At 38.0% G+C, this 18,485-nt stretch overlaps 1 protein-coding gene across 2 annotated transcripts in view; it reads right to left on the reverse strand.

Moving 5' to 3' along the window:
• The window catches only part of LOC124619853 (YLP motif-containing protein 1), a 669,202-nt gene that overhangs the window by 112,676 nt on the left and 538,041 nt on the right, over window positions 1–18,485 (reverse strand). For both annotated transcript variants that reach the window (XM_047146465.1, XM_047146463.1), the window contains exon 5: window positions 12,698–12,928. In XM_047146465.1, the coding sequence (XP_047002421.1) occupies window positions 12,698–12,928 (231 nt within the window). The remainder of the gene's footprint in view (window positions 1–12,697; window positions 12,929–18,485) is intronic.

Consider the following 18,485-nt stretch of genomic DNA (forward strand, 5'->3'; position numbering starts at 1 on the left):
ATGTTAACTGTAACCACCCTGCATGTTAGCATAAAAACAGTGACTTTGAAAAAAGTTTTTGCTCTCCTTATTACATAACTTAAGTGTTACTCTCACCTAATACTAAGCATTTATATCATTTTACACAGAACACCATCATCTGCCTGTACACTGGTAGTGTTAACATCTGTTTAATATGAACATTAGTGTTACGAAAATTTTCAAATCAGAGCCAAAATACTATGTTAAGTTATAGAAAGAGTGGCTGGTAAGGTATCTTTTACTTTTTGTTCTGAGCAGTTGGGAGGTTTCCAGGTTTCCAACTTCCTTCCTGGTGTATTTCATTCTTATTTTTATTAACCACAAATACCATTAGGTGGTAAGTGTAGTGTCACATGAGTGTAAGAATCAGATAGTTGCTGATGAAGCTTCACCAAGTTCTTCAGTTGTCAACTTTATTTTTTCTGCACACTTTTGCTCAATAAGTTTTTGACTCACATGCTTTATATACCTTGCACTGCTATTGTTGCCACCTGTCATTTGTGAGTGATTTTGCACATTGACATCGAACATAGGCAGTGGTCACAGTAATGTGACAGGACCATGTAACAAACACTGCTACTTGCCATGTAGCTAACAAAACTTTTCAATCTCTGAATCTATATATTCAGATAATCTGCAGAAACAGGGGCTAATCTGAACTTGCAGAGATTCAAAATTTCTTGTTTTATGCTAGATGGGTGTTTGAATATTTTCCCACCAAAAATCATAGCTCCATTATGAACCCTATGCAATTAGGTGAAGACCACATGAAAATTATGTTTTTGTTCCTGTATTGTGGCTCTGTAAATCACAGTTCAGGTGTAACTGATCTTTATTATCACCAACAAAAATGATTAAGTTGTAAATGTGCTGGCACATGAGTGCAAGAATTCCCATATCAGTGTCCTCCCAGGTGTTCAGTGTAGTAGTTGTTTCCATTTTATGCACAAAATTTCAACATCTAACTCAGTCCTCTCCCGCAGGTGCTGGAAGTTTTGCTATTATATATACTTGCTGCCTGGGCTTCAACCAGATTGTGAACTAGTGTTGATCTCGTACTGCTGTTTATAGCCAAGTTAAATTCCCTGCACCTGCTACACACTTTGATGCTCTTTTGTGCTTCAGAGCCCTCACTGATATTCCATAAAGTGCACATTCTCCTATTGTTTCCCAGCACTAGTAGGTGCATTGTCCAATAAGATCTTAATAAATTCAGTGCCAGAATCCAAGCGTTATTTAAACTGTAACTTCCATCCCACTTTATTAGGTTTTCCCACACTTTCATTTCTAAAAATTTCTTAATTACGATGTCCCAGGAAACCAGTGTTTGCACCAAGAGCCTGGTCTTACCATATTTCATTTTATGACTGTATTCAAGGCAGTGCTCAAAGGGAATTTGCTTATTTGCTTTAGTCAGGTGTGTTGTTGATGTTCCTTACAACTCCCTTTGACACGTCTAATGGTGTTGCATTTATTTATGGAGGCCTAGATCATCTTTAGCGTTACAAAGAAGACTTTTTATCTTTGTTGACAGAAGAAAAATATGCTTGTAGGGCTGCCCACCCTCTTTAGATAAAAATAATTATGGATAAAATAACTTTGGGTACTGGGCCATATCTTTACTAAAATTACTAAACTGCCATCATTTTGGCTGACTTGCTGCAGCCATCTTGAGGGCAGTTTGCTGCTGTACACCAGTCCTGTCTTCCTTTATATATTGTTATTTTCAGTTATCTGGTGGATAACTATGTCAAATATCTGAGATGTCATGGGACAGTTTGAAGAGACTGTTATGGAGAGGTGGCTGTACGATATGCTATTTCTTGTGCTATTCTGGTGGCTGTTTGGAAGGCAGCTTTAGTAGGTGATGGTAGGTGGTTGCATATTGGCTGTCTGTTGCCTGTGCCACTCTGATAAGTGATTGGTAGGGAAACTCTTGTTAGTTGTTGAAAGGCAATGGTAGATCAGCAGCTTGAGCTTGTATCTAGGGGGTGGTGTTTTCCTGCAGCAGGGCATTAAAACTGCATGATAGTTCTCTTGCACTATAGTGTTAAACCCTGGTCAAATGGTGTTGCTAGCTAGTGAACACAAGCAGTTTACCAGACTGGAATCACTGGCAGCAAGGTCATTGGCAACTTGTAACTATCTCCTCCACGTTCATGTTGTTGGGGCATTTAATTATTTCAGTAGACTTCCTTATTTTCTTTGCAGTGTTCAGGGCTGCTGAGCAAACATATGAGGTAGGTTTTCAAAAATGGATAGGATGGCCACATTTCTGGTGGTGTTCTGCTACAGCTGATTTGTTGTGCTACCCCTGCCATGTGTGTTGTTTTGGTTGTGGTCTTCAGTCCTGAGACTGGTTTGATGCAGCTCTCCATGCTACTCTATCCTGTGAAAGCCTCTTCATCTCCCAGTCCCTACTGCAGCCTACATCCTTCTGAATCTGCTTAGTGTATTCATCTCTTGGTCTCCCTCCATGATTTTTACCCTCCACACTGCCCACCAGTACTAAATTGGTGATCCCTTAATGTCTCAGAACATGTCCTACCAACTGATCCCTTCTTCTAGTCAAGTTGTGCCACAAGCTCCTCTTCTCCCCAATTCTATTCAATACCTCCTCATTAGTTATGTGATCTACCCATCTAATCTTCAGCATTCTTCTGTAGCACCACATTTCGAAAGCTTATATTCTCTTCTTGTCTAAACTATTTATCATCCATGTTTCACTTCCATACATGCCTACACTCCATACAGATACTTTCAGAAACGACTTCCTGATACTTAAATCAATACTCGATGTTAACAAATTCCTCTTCTGCAGAAACGCTTTCCTTGCCATTGCCAGTCTACATTTTATATCTTCTCTACTTCAACCATTATCAGTTATTTTGCTCCCCAAATAGCAAAACTCCTTTACTACTTTAAGTGTCTCATTTCCTAATCAAATTCCCTCAGCATCACCCGACTTAATTCGACTACATTCCATTATCCTCTTTTTGCTTTTATTGATGTTCATCTTATACCATGTGTGATGTCTTTAGAAAAAGGAAGAAGAAGTACCATGAAAGCACCATAGAAATTTATATTAACAGCCATGGGTCAGTATCTGCCAGTGTAGTGATGGGTGTCACAATAACGGACATGCCCGTGGATTTCGCAGCAAGGATAGCTGAACTCAGCAGTAAATGGACTAGGTGCTGGGTTTTAGTGATTGGCACTGGAGGCATATAAATAAGTTTGGATTTTAAGGCAGGGGTCACTTGTCATGGCCAGAAGCCAGCAGTACCATGACAATGTCAAGGTGATGCCAGATGGTGAGACAACTGGGCTCTGCCAGCTGCAGCCACAGGTTTGAGACCAGGCTGTGCCTGCCATCTGCAGTAAGTACTTCATGGGACTTAGTGTCACTACCCTGCTGCCTGTGCCTGCCACCAGTGATGCTGATGCTGAGTTCCTAGAGGGTCACAGTGCCACAGCACCAGCCACCAGCCAATTTTTGTCCAAGTTCAGCAGGTTGTAACTTGCATACAGAAGACTCACACACCACTAGTGTGAACGCATGGGGAGCTGTGGAAAGATGTAAATGGTGTCAAAGTATGACTTTCTAGGAATTTAAGCAAGGCACAGAATAATTATGTTTTTGAAGTTAAGGATAGTAACGTAGAAGTAGCAGCTCTGATATCCAGTGAAATTAGTTAGTCAGGGATAGCTGTAGTGTCAGACAGAATGAGTGTGGGCTGTACTAAAGTAACTGAATGTGAGGATAGCAACATGGGTGATTTAAGTTCAGTATGCAATAGTACCTGGCCCACTGGGTGTTAATAGGTCTTGCGTTGAGACCAGAGAGCCTGGGATGGATGCACAGCGAAGTGTACATGTACATGTTTATGCAGAGAGGTGAACTGCAGATGATTTTGTTTCTTTAGATACTACAGAGAATGCACACAGGACATTATTGATACTTGTGTGGCAGATGTTGTGGCTGAAACAGTACTGGCACACATAGTTCATCAGAAGCAGGATGACAAAGGAAAAGAGAGAGGAGACAACTTTGTAACATCTGTGATCAAGTAGACAAGGCTGAATCTGTTGAATAGTGGACACCAGTGAATGTAGTGCAAGCACTAATACTGAGTCACAGCCTTGCAGGGCAAGCAGCTGATGTGTGCAGCAAGTTGTTTACCACACAGCCATTGTCTGATGCACACAAAAGTATAAAGTGGGTGAAAAGTGCAAAGCAAGCCTGAAAGTAAACATTCTGACTGAAAAACCTCCCAAAGTTTACCACCAGTAACAGACAGCTGTTTCCATTGTAGAGCCGTCATGGGCTGCATCCAAACCAATTAAACAGTGCACAAGTGCATTAAGGAGTAGTTAACATGATACAGTGTGACCAGGTACCAGAAAGTTGTTATGGGTGAGCAGGAGTACCAGCAAATCTCCGATTTGGAGGAGAATTCAGCTTTTACTGAGTGCTACAGTAGGAGAAATAAGTGGGACTACCTGTTGAAGTCTTGTGAATAGTACGACTTTATGCGGTTTTCTTGTAATGATAGTTCTGGGAGTATGTTTTGGGAAGCATAAGGAGAACTGTTGACATGGGGACAAGGTTCCAAAAATTGTTACAAAACAAAGAGTTCAGAAACCACTGAACTGACAGATGGTACGCCAAGTGTAAGAATTTAATGAAGCCAGACCATGTTTTGTTGATGTTTCTCTGTCTAACTCTCATGTATTTGAAACAACATACTGTGTGGAAGGCAGACCCAGAGCTAATGTGAGTACCTGTGGACTGGTTACCCCGTGTGAGAGATGAAATAGAGATTAAGGGAGGTAGGACGTCAAACGGGCCGACTTGGAGCAGGAGAGGCACCACAGAACATTTTAATTTCCACTGTCTATACTTTTACAAGTAAATTCATAAAACTTTGTCAGCATGACCAGGAAGGATTCAGGATTCACACTCATAGCAGTGGAACTTCAAAAACATAACAAAATAATTTTTTTTTTACATGTGAAATTTCATCATTTTTTTCAATTACTACTGGCTGCATTTGTTGCTATAGGTACACTTTCCTTCATAAGTAAGAGAGACTGTTCAGTGAATTTTGCACAGCATACAAACCATACTTACAGGTGTCTGAAACTCTAGAATCTATTTAATTTATGAAAGAATGAATGAGCTGTTACATTTTAAACTTTATGTTTAGAAAAAAATCAAATTTTGTAGTTAATTATCTCAGTTTTTACCAGTTTTTAATAGATTTGGAATATTCTAGAGTTCCATACACCTGTAAGTATGGTTTGTATGCTGTGCAAAATTCATCAAAGAATCTCTCTTACTTGTGAAGAAAAATGTACCTATAGCAACAAATGCAGCTAACAGTATGTGAAAAAAATGATGAAATTTCATATTTAAAAAAAAAAAAATTATTTTGTTACGTTTTGCACTTCCACTGCTATGAGTGTGAATCCTGAATCCTTCCTGGTCATGCTGTCAAAGTTCTATGAATTTATTTGTAAAAGTATAGACAGTAGAAAATAAAATGTCCTGTGGTGCCTCTCCTGCTCCAAGTCAGCCCATTTGACATCCTACCCCCCCTAATGGAGTCAGGGATTAATACAGTTATTTGCCTGCTAGTTAAGAATAGCCAATTTAGTATTGGATACTTGTTTTACAGATTAAGGGTAGAAGTAATTGCAATAGATTAAGGGGCTCAGGTAAGACCTGAGGGACCATGTCTTTTCTATACAGAAGGGCAGTGTAGTGTCACTATCCAGTCTTTAGACAAAAAATTATTGGTCTTTAACAAAAGTAAGAAGAAGTTGCATGGAAGTGCTATAGAATGTTGCATTAACAGCTGCAGGTCTATAGTCACCAATATGGTGACATGTTGGTCACAATAAAAGACACAGCAGCAGATTGCACAGCAAGGATAGCCAAGTTTAGTGGTAAACACATCTCACAGCAGTAACCTTGTACCAAATAGGGAAGTGTCACCTCAGCAGGGCAAATCTCTTACTGTGGCACCAGGTTTTAGTGAAATGAATGTGCCCTGGAGGCATATGAAGAAGTCTTGATTTTAAGGCAGGGATCACTTATCATTGCCAGAAGTCAGCAGTACCACCTCAATGCCAGGGCAACGTCAGACAGTGGGATGACTGGGCTCCACCATATGAAGCCATGGGTTCAGGACCAGACTGCAACAGCTGTCTACACCAAGTCCTTTACGGACTTGATGTCATTGCCCAGCCTGCCTGCCATCTGCCCCTGCTGCCACTGACATTGAGTTCCTGGTCAGACATGATGATGCAGCACCAACTGCCAGCTGACTCCTGTCCAGACCAAGGGCAGCGAGTTGTACCTTGCACATATCGGACTCCACATGCCACCACTGCAGCTGTGTGCAAAGCTGAGAGGCCATCTCCTGAGTGGAATGCCATCACAGCAGAACACAAAACACAGCTGATATCTGTGTCCATGGCCTACAGAGGCTGCTGACCTCAGCAGTGCAAGATGCCATCTCAGCAGCACCAGGCAGAAGCTGCAACTTATTCACCAGCTCCACCAGGGTCAATGTGTAGAGGCAAGCATGGCACACTACATCATGTATCAAAATCAATAGAAGCTCTTTGTACTTGTTAACAGTGTTTGCCCTGGGTCCAACAGCCTGTCACCACCACTCAGTACTACCTGATTGATTCACAATGGGTAACATGTTTCTAAAGGAGTCTACCTGTTTGAAGTCTATGGGTCACAGTTCTAGCCACTGAATTTTTTTGTGAAGGATGGTGATGGGTTGAGGTGTGGAGATACAGGTAAGTGTTCATGTGTTTTCTATGTACACAGTGACCAGAGATCTGTCTTGCCTTCTTGTAACTAACAAGTTGATGAAAGATAGTTGCTGGCCTTTCAAGTTCCACTGTGCATTTTATGTTATGATGAATGAACTATCAATTTTCCACGAGCTATTTAAGTTTTTTGTTCCATATGGCCACACCACAAATGTGTTGTCCACATATCAATAAAATCACTAGTTTGAACTTAGCAGCTTCTAGTGCCTTTGCTTGAAAGTATTCCATGTATAAGTTCATCATGAATGGTGGTAATGGACGGACTAATCACCACCACTTCATCATTTTGTACATAAAATTTTCCATAAATTGAGCAGGTGTTGTAGTACCAATCAAGAATGCCTGAGAAAGAGGTTGAGACTAACACAGAAGAAGAAAAGTCAAAAACTGCTTACCCACAATTGCATCCCCAATATCTGGAACAACTGGTAGGTCACATCTAGTGTATTCCACTTCTGTCAGGAAATATAAAAATTCGTTTCTAAAGTGTTAAAGACAATCTGTGTCTCAAAAAGGAGGGTGAGGACCACACTACTCCCTGTGGCAGACTATTAGAAAAATTGAGGAAAGGTGTAAGGATATCAGTGGAACACCTGACTAAAACCACTAAGAAAATTCATGGTCATTGAGCATTGCTTCGGGTATATAATGAAATGAAATATGTTGATACCAGTATCATGTTGCAGATACCATGGGACAACATAATTAAGGAGTTTCCTAAAATAAAAGTATCAAAATCCCAATAAATTAGGACAAGATTTCAGTTCAAACAAAAATTGAGGTGTGGCACTCAATTTATTCATATCTTGCTGGGCATCACATGCACCAGAGCAGGAAAATGCTGATAGTAAGAGCATTTCATGGAAATCAGTGAGGACTCTGAAAAACAAAAGAGCATTAAAGGGCACAGTGGACACCCTAGGTTGAACTCAGCTATAAGTAATGCCAAGAGACCAAAAACAATTCACAGTCTGGTTGGAGTCCAGGCAGCAAGTACACATAACAAAATTCACAGCACCAGAAGAAGATATCTCAATCAGTCATCAAAATATTGTGCATAATACAGAAACAACTACTTAGTTTGACACCCACAAGTACACTATTATTCAATCACACCAAGGAAACCTGAAATATCACAATTCCAGTATCCTAGAATAGACTCCTGCAAGAGGTACAGTTACTTAATTTAGACAATATGCTTACTGCTCACTTCTGTTGAATAAAAATTTTATTTACTTTATGTTCACTGCATCTAGAAGACAATTCTGGAAGACAACAGGGAGTGAAAATATGCAAAATAAGGTGACATCTTTGTCTTTAGGTCAACACAAGGAGAGACACATCTAAAGGCATAACACACTGAACTGGGTTTCAGGATTAGTGTATCTATGTATTTTTTCCCATTCTAACTTTTATTCCAGTTGGATCACAAGGAACTTTACACAGTATGTTTCATTTAGTAAGACCTTTAGAATCCGCTTTTGGTGCTAACAGATCATGATTGTTGGTTTAGAAGTGTGTAATATACATCTTTGAGAAATTAAGAATTAATCTGTTACCTGTGAAACATTTGCAGGCATGCTCAGCTATCATTTAAGTTGTGTCTGCTACATTATGGTTGAGAGCCTTGATTAATATGCTTGTGTTGTCAACAAACATTACAGTGTAGTTATTCAAAAATTTCTGCATAAATTCTAGAACCACTCGGCCTTCTACCATCTCAAACACACGATATTTTAGATATGAGTGCAAGAAAATGGAATCCTATCTACTGTGCATCACATGTTTGTGTGTGCAGGTTGGAAATAAGTCGAACTGCACCAACAAGTACCTGTCGGTCAATCCATGGAAGTTTAGTGAAAATGGACAGAAGAACCATGGAGTGTTTATGTTACTCTGTTCTAATTGTGTTTTGACCATTGTTAGAGTAATGTGAATAGTTGAAAAAGAACTATTAAAAACTTTTGGCTTAGCCTTGGTGAAGGGAAGAAGTGTATTCTGTTTCATGTTGAGAATGGACATGGTTTTTAGGCCAACTTTCTCTCATATGTAACTTATCTCGTTTGTAATTTTTGGAGACACAAGAGGCTTACAAAACAGTATTTATTTATGTGATGTGTGGAATTTGTAAAATGTTAGAAGTTAAAATATATGTCGTTAATTGAAGCAAATGAAACTTGGTATATCTACTTATTTGTATAAGTATAAAGAGTTTTAAGAAATTCCTGTACCTAGCAGCATTCTTCAGAGAAGTGAAAGAGAATTTGCAGCAGCAGGCCAGCCAGCATGAAAGTCTGGTAAAACACCTCAAGTAAGTCATCTCGTAAAAGACTTGGAAGTTTGCATACATACTTCAGCACTTCAAGTCATCCAAACCGTTAGAACAGTTGCATGAATGCATGATGTCTGTTCTTTCAAACATGTCCAAAAGAAGAGACACCACATGAAATCTGAAGTTGTGATACATATTATGTATGTTGAAGATGGAGGGGGAGAGAGAGGAAAGGAAATGAAAGGAAAGGGCTATTGATATCAACAGTGGTGAGTGAAAATGTGTGCCAGACCAGGATTCAAATCCAGGGTCTCCTGCTTACTAAGCAGTCATATTAATGTTGTACCACCCTGACAAATTACTTATCACAACTGCACAGACTATCTCACCCAACATGCATTCCCATCTAGTGCCACCTATCTACATTTCCTGTCCATGCCTCTGTTGGAACTAATTTGAGATTCTTCCAGGAGGTCAAACATCATCATGCATCCACAATGAAGGTGGTGGATTCATTCACCTTGATGAGCAATGAATCCACCACCTTCATTGCAGATGCACAATAATGTCCGACCTGCAGGAATCTCAAAGTAATGAGCATGGAAGACTGCAGATTGGTGTCATCAGATGGAAATGTGGATCGGCCGAGGGGCATGCTGAGATAGTCTGTGCAATCAACACTGAGTCTGTATGGCACAGTGGTTAATGCAACTGCCTAAGAAGCAGGAGATCCCGGGGTTGAACCCCAGTTCAGCAGATATTTTCACTCGTTATCATTGATTCTGAATAATTCCTGATGCAGTTGACATCAATAGTCCCTTCCCTTTCCTTTCCTTTCCAATCTCCCCCCTCAACTTTAAACTTAAACAAAACATTACAGCTTTCAAACTGCCTCTTAAAGTCATTGAAAGATAATTTATGTAGCTTAGAGCCCAGTACCAATCCTTTCAGCACTCCATATGTAATGTTTCCCCATTCTGAGGCTATTTTCAATATTATGACACATTCTGCTCTCTGTTAAGAAAAAAAGACTCTTTGCAAGCAAGAAGGATGAGTAGTAACCATCCAGCTGGAAACCCAAGTGGTTTTTATAAGCAATTTACACCATATTGCACACCATGTACAATGGGCAGAAACTGTCTGCTTGAAATGCTGGTGATCAAAAGAACATCCTGAACAGCTACTGAATGTGGGAAAAAACTGTCTTTACCAACTACTCACCTAATCTTTGGCATAACTTAAATAGTTCTAGACATAAATGTTTCATCTTCAAGGTATACTATTGGTTTATAAATAGAAACTAGTTTATGTTAGCTTTTAAGACTGTTCAGATTGACGTAAACAAATAATTGTGAAAGTGTTGTATGTTACTGTGCTGTATGTGTCAGACAATGAAAATAGCAACAAAAATGTAAGTAAACACACTTCAAAAATGACTAATCATTCTTATTATTTAATGTACACACTGTAACATATTTATCTTCCTGAACAGGCATGTTTTTCAAAACAGCAAAGGAAACTAACCTCACATCATATTAATTACACTGTAAAAGTAACTGTAAGTGCATCTGATGATGTCAGCATGCTACCAAAAGGCATCATGCTAATAAAATGTTAGTAACAAGTGACTGTTGCAATATATATTATTTCATAAAACTCACACAGATTTTATTTACTCTGTACGTCTTGCTACTCCCAGACCTGATTGACTGACCAATCAGTTTTTATTAAGTTGTTCCCCACTATAAATGGATTACCCCAAGTATTTATTTACTTTAGTATTCTATGATTGCAAGTATATTATTTTGTATATTTAGTATCACCATATCAGTGCTCTGATGACTGTAAATTCTTTGCTGTTCAGGATTGTACAATACTATAATGCACAGCAACATCTTTGACAGTAATGCTGGATGTGGGTGAATTACATGAAACTTGCATGACAAAAATACATAATTAGAGAAACAAATATAAGGGAAATTGCTGCTTCATCTTCTGTGTGGAAGCTATTAGACTCAGCACTTATAATATAGGGTGTCCATAAACTCATTATATGAAAGTAACCTTTAATTGCGAAAAGGCTAAACAAGTTACAGAAATGGTTGATACAGCACTGTATTCACTATATCTTCAAGTTTTATTTCCACCAAACACTGTTAGTTTCTGACATTCCCATTTGGTGCCATGCACGTAAAAGTTATTCCAAAAGTCATAATGGAGCCATAACAGTTGAGAGTATGCTCAGTATTGTTTATGGTTTCATGAATCCAAATCCATTACTACAGTTCAGAGATGATTCCAGACTAAATATTGCAAGCCACCACCTCAATTCAAACTGTTACAGATTGGTACAATCGTTTCACTGAAACTGGATGTGTATCACATAGAATTCTGGGTCAAGGTCAGCCAGCAATCTGTGACACAGCAGTTGAACAAGTTTGGCAATCTTACGTTTGTAGTCTGGGTAACTCAAAGAGCTGTGCCAGCTTAGAATTGAATATGGCTTGCATTGCAGTGTGAATGGCATTATGAAAATGCCTGCATTCAATTCCTACTACCTGAAACTGTTGCAGGCTTTAAGACAAACTGACAAAGAAAAATGAGCTGAGTTTTCTGTAGAAATGTTTAACAAAATATAGACTGAAGATGATTTTCTTAATAATACTGTGTTCATTGGTGGGGACACCTTTCATACCTGCAGGAAAAGGAGTCAGCATGTGAGTACAAACCAAGTCACATAATTGAACACGTTCAGGACTCAACTAAGGTAAACATTTCTTGCGCTGTAAGCTTTAACAAGACTTACAGTCCTGTCTTTTCTGCCAAGTCAGCTCAAACTGGCATATCATACCTAGAAATGCTTGAACATTACTTGATGGCTCAGTTACAACATAATATTGGCACAGAATTTATTTTACAGCAAGACAGCATACCATCACATAATCTTTGTGAAGACATCCCGTACCTCCACAGGAATTTACTGCCTTGGATTGGATGTGGTGGAACAATATCCTGGCCACTGTGATCACCTAATTTAACCCCAAGACTTCAGTGGGCTTACATTAAAGACAATGCCTGTTCCACTGTTTCCTGGATAAATCAATGAGCTGTGACAATGGATAACAAACACAAGCAGTTGCTACCGTACATCAAGACGTTAAGGAAATTGATTACAGATGGGACATTTGTAGTGTTATAAAAGGTAGCCACACTCAACATCTGTAAATAAAACTTGGAGATATACTGCATTCAATGCTATATCAAACATTTATGTAAGTTATTCACTTTTTTCACAATCAAAGGTTACTTTTGTACAACAAACTTATAAACACCCTGTACATGAATTATGCTTGATTAGTATCTGAAGATGGCTCTGTCAAAACATAGTATTAATAATGACCATCCATACAAACCAGTCAGGAAACATTTTTTGAATTGGAACACATTCACAGACTAACATTTGGAATTAATTTCCTTTATTAACAAAAATGACATATTTCAATGTCCTCTATTCATTGCCACACCATTAACCATTTTTACTTTACTCACGGATGTGACTAGCAGACTGATACTGGTAGGCATGAAGTGGTTGCTGTTGCATGTGCTGTGTTTGCCTTTCATCTCCCTGCAGGACTTGCTGCTTATGAACTTGGGAGGGCAGCTGCTGCTGTGAAGGTCCATAGCGAACTGGTGGTGCTTCAGGATGCATTTCCACTTGTTGGTATACCGGGGGACTGAGCGTTGGCGGTGGTGGTGGAGGTGGTGGTGGTATTGTTGTGGCTACAGTAAAGTAAAATAGGTTTTCCAAGTTACATGAGAACAGCCAGATCAACTGCAGGGTATTTCCTGCCTGGATCAGTAATAAATTTACTCTGTGATCTAAATGTAAAGTACATTTGAATTTCCTGAATAATCATACTTTTACCAGGAACTGTAATGGCATATACAAACATGCATAACTTTAAGTATAATGAAACAACTAATAGGTGCAGTCTAAAAGAGGGGGCTCTCTACCAGCAGTATTCAAACTTTCTTACAAGTCACCAATTTGCTGTGATTCTTGGCATCTGATTTTTCTTTCAATAACATATCTATGATGCAAATTTTCAAGAGATAGAATATCAAAACAAGGCATGTAATATGACCAGGGTCAACAAGTCAGAAACAACCAAGGAAAACAATAGTGCTGTTTAATGAGACATGACAAAACATTTTGGACTTTGTTTAAAAATTTTGAGTGGGATGAAATATGTAATGATTATTAATACATTTTGATCCTATTCTGAAAATAATTAACCTAGAACTCTTTAAGAAATCTACGATATAAAGTAGTGCCAGTTTATCAACATGAAAAAAAGTCATTAAATGTAAGGATCTAAGATATAGTTACTAGTGAAATACAAATGTGTTCTAAATGCATGAAAGTGAATGAGTTGGTAAGAAATCACATATCACTTAAGGTTTTGAACTCACTCTGATACTGTATTAGCACATACATTCAGATGCTGCATAGAATGTAGGTGCTCTTTAGTTCCAGTTCGTGTAATTTTTTATAAGCCCTAATATTTTAACTCGTATAAGTTTAATTTTAATTTCTATATACAGTTTGTATTTAATATACATAATATACAGTTTGCGTATGTTTGTATAATGTGTGAAAGCACAATATTTGCAACATTCAGATAACACAGAAATATTAAAATCAATCATAAATATTATCCCCTAATTTAATATGTTGTCAATGTAAAGAGCAAATTCTGTATAGCTACGCATTCAACAGAATCTTGCTACTCTTCAAGAAGAGTGATGCCTTGAACTATTGAGCAAGATGCTAGCTGGTGCATTTCACCCTCCAAGTGCAGTAAAAGCCTCAAATAGCACAGTCAAATATACCATACATTCAGATATAATGCAATATAAAAATTTTATTACAGACTGCATTTACCCCTCTATCTTCAAACCTTGAAAACAATAACCAAAAAGATTAATGGTAACTAAACTGCACTTTCAGTTTGTCTTAGTATCATTATATCAGGATTGGCCCTGCACAAAAACCTGAGTATCTCTCTCTCTCTCTCTCTCTCTCTCTCTCTCTCTCTCTCTCTCTCTCTCTCTCTGTGTGTGTGTGTGTGTGTGTGTGTGTGTGTGTGTGTGTGTGTGTGTGTTTTACAGTGTGTTGCAGAAATGAAAAAGATATCAGTGAGTGATAAACTAAAATTAATTGATTGTGTGAAACATGGTGATACAAAGGCAATACTCAAGAAAGGAAATAGCAGTAATCCACTGCATTACAGAACTATATCACTAATGTTGATTTACAGTAGGATTCTGGAAAACACATGAAGTCCGTTCAAAAAATTCTGGAACTTTCATAATTTCTTGTTACTGGTGTGTTGGAACAAATTGTGCTTGACACCCCTGCACATGGCTGTGTTTTATGTGTAGCAGCCGTATGTTCCATTGTTGCATGTCTGTTAGTTAATGTTCAGTGCCATATGGAGTAGAATGTAAAGTCACACATTTTGCGAATTTCAAAATGCAGAGAAGCAACGCATCTGCATTACATTTTGTGTAAAACTCCAGAAAAGCTTTACAGAGACACACTAAATAACGCAGAAAGGCTGCAGTGATGAGTGTTTAAGCCATACTCAGTGTTACAAATGCTTCACACAGTTTAAAAATGGCCAGATGGATGTTAAAGATAACCCTCTTTCGGGATGCCCTTTGATGTTTACCGACGACACTCGTGTCAGGAATATTAACAAAACTGTGCATGCCAATCGAAGACTTGACTGAGATGTTGCAGAACGATTTAAAATTTCAGCTGGATCATGTCATGAATTCCTGACACAACATCTTTGAATGCATCGTGTTGCTGCAAATTTGTCCCATGGCTCATGAGTCAAGATCAGAAAGACCTTCACCTTGCTAGCTGAAAGAGCTTTTGGATTGTGCAGATGAGAACAAGAAGCTCCTTACGATAATCATAACTGGTGATGAGACGTGTGTCTACAGTTATGATATTGAGACCATGGTTCAGTCTTCAGAATGGGTAGGGAAAGGTTCTCCACGACAATAATAAAAAAGCTCGTCAGGTCAGGTCAAATATCAAAGCCATGCAAATAGTTTTCTTTGACTCTGAAGGATTAGGTCATCATGAATTCATGTCACAGGGACAAACTGTTAATTGATGGTGTTATCAGGATGTGTTGCGACATCTGTGAGAAAATGTGAGAGGGAAAAAGCCTGAAATGTGGTGAGACAATTCATTAATCTTGCATCACTATAACCCACCTGCACAGTCATCTCTGTTGATGTGTGTCTATTGCACAAAAAACAAAATCACTGTGCTACCTCATCCTCTGTACTCTCCAGACCTCACCCATTGGGTTTTTCTTTTTCGTTTTCAAAACTCGAAAATCCCATTGAAGGGATAAAGATTTGCAATGACAGACAAGATAAAAGAAAATTTGCAAATGGCGCACAGTGCGATCCAGCAATAGGTGCATAAAGGCTGCCTCCAGAAGTGGAAATGGCACTGGGAGTGGTGTATCATTGTGGAGATGAGTATTTCGAAGGAGACCATGCACAATAAGTAAAATGTAAGCATACAAGAATTTGTGGACAAAGTTATGGAATTTTTTGAACAGACCTCGCATTGTATTTGAACTTTATGAATTACATCGAAGAAAAAGATTTATTAACAGATAGTTAACACAGATTTAAAAAACATCTTTCTTGTTTAACACCACTAGCTCCTTATACTGACAAAGTAATGAGCGCTATCGATGAAAGATGCCAAATTGCTTTCATATCTTTTGATTTCCAGAAGACTTTTCACACTGTTCCACATAAGAAACTTTTAATTAACTTTTGTGCCTGTAGAGTAGTGTGTTAGTTGTGTGACTAGATATGCAATTTCCTGTCATAAAGGTCACATTTTGTAGTCATTAAGTAAAACAAAAGTGATGTCTGGCACCATTAGAAGATGTAATAGATGCACAAGTACTAAAGAACCTGCCTACTTTACACTCATCTGTCCTCTTCTAGGGTATTGCTGCACCATGTGGGATCTGCATAACATTGATTGATGGAGGAAATCAAAAAATTCAAAGAAGGGCAGCTGATTTTGTATTATCCTTAAATACAGGAGAGAGTGCCATGGATATGATACCCAAATTTGGGTGGAAATCATTAAAACAAAGACTTTTTCATCGCATGAAGATTTTCTCATGAAATTTATATCACCAACTTTCTTCTACAAATCTGAAAATATTTTGTTGGCGTCTACTGGCACAGGGAGAAATCACAGCATGTGCAGAAAGGTTTGTGTGTCGTTTTTCCCATGGGCTTTTCAAGAATAGAATGGTAGAGAAATAGTGTGAAAGTGGTTCAATGAACTCTCTGCCCAGGTACTCAATTGTGAATTGCAGGTAGTCATGTAGATGTGGGGAAGTAAAGAAAAGGAGTGAAACCACGAAATGACAGTGAACTTGATGAATGTGTTTATAGATGGCTTTTAATAAAGCAAAGTAAAGGTGTGCCACTTTCCAGGCCAATTATTGAAGCATGAGCTGCAAAATTCCATTTTTATTTATATAACAAAAAAGACATGATTGCTCTTATTTGATGGTTTTAAGGACGGATATTTCACTAATGAATAAGTCAAATGAAGGATAAGGAAGGTCTAGCAATGGTGAATCTGCTTCATAATTTCTTGAAGTTCTACATTGTGAATGGGTACATAAAACTTGTAATGATCAGGTGTCTGGTGACCATTGTAGCTTTTGTGTAACAATACTATGAGCCTATTTTGTGCCCCTCACATTGCTGGCGCTGCATCAATGGTAACTGAGATAAACATGCCTCAGTTCAGGCCAACGGCTTCAATTGCCTCTTCAACAGTTTGCAGCAAGTCGATTGCTCTCTTTGTGTCTTTCATTGCCACCAAATCCAACATTTCTTCTTTCATGTGCAAATTTATGTTGACTCCACAACATACATTCAAGTTGAGTAGTGTCCAAAATGTCGATCAAATCATCCACAGCGATCGAGAATGCAACAAACTTGCTATGATTTTCAGTTATTTGCATTTGTATTTGTATTTCTTTACTCATGCTGTAAATCATGATTAAGTGCAGAGTTTTTATAAGTGATATAGGATAAGTCAGGTATGATGTTGTACATACAAGTTTATACATACTGTGATTTAGAAAACAACAATTGGTACATGTTGAATACTAATAACATAGTATGGTTAAGAATAATTATGTGATCATTTACAATGTATTATCTTGGTGCTCCAAAAACTCAGAAAAAGAATAGAAGCAGTGGTCAAGCAAGTACTCCTTTAGTTTCACTTTAAACTTAGATAAATTTAGTATCTGTTTCAGGTAGAATGGAATGTGATTATATAATTCCAGTATGACACAGACCACCACTACAAATATTTGTACTTTCTGTATTGACATCCAGGTAATGCTTCCACCTAGTATCATGAGCATGGAAATCACAATTATGCTTGAAGATACTGTCTTCTTTTAAAATGCTTATTTTTATGAAGATTAGTACTTTACAGGTATATAAACAAGGAAGGGGCAGTATACTGAGACTTATAAATATTGGTCTACATGAATCTCTGTATTTATAATGTGTTATTATGCTAACAATCTTTTTTTGTAGCCCACATATTTTTCTGCTACATATAGAGTTCCCCCACTATATAGTTCCATACATCAGTAGTGAATGGGTACTACTGTGGTACATTGTGACCACTAATGCATGTCCTGGATTCTACAGGAGGATTCTTACAGCATATGTAGGTGTATTTAACTTTTTGTTTACATTATTCATGTGTTCCTCCCATTTCAGATTATCCTGGATAGGTGTACCTAAAAATTTTGTCATATTCACAGACGAGACAGTTTTTCCATCAATGTTAAAAATCAGTCTTGCCAGATGGTGTTCCTGTGAAAGTGTCGAAATTAATTGACACAGTTTTTTCAGAACTGATTATTAGCTTATTTGTTCTAAACCATTGTGTTAATCATGTACTACATCTGTAGTTGTTTTTTGTAGACTGTCTTCATCACATGACTTAATTAGGATATTTGTGTCATCTGCAAAAAGTACTGTTATCCCTTTAGTTAATTATTGTTATTGATCATTAACATAAAGAATGAAACAAATGGGCCTAAGGACTGACCCTTGAGGGATTCCGTATCTGATTTTTTTGTGCATTACTATGAAAATTAGAAATTGACTGCATTTTTGCATCTTGTATTTTATTTAAGTGTTCTGTTGACAAATCATAAAGGTAGGAGGGGATCCGTCTGTT

The sequence above is a fragment of the Schistocerca americana genome, chromosome 6 (assembly GCF_021461395.2).
Source record: "Schistocerca americana isolate TAMUIC-IGC-003095 chromosome 6, iqSchAmer2.1, whole genome shotgun sequence".
NCBI classification, from domain to species: domain Eukaryota; kingdom Metazoa; phylum Arthropoda; class Insecta; order Orthoptera; family Acrididae; genus Schistocerca; species Schistocerca americana.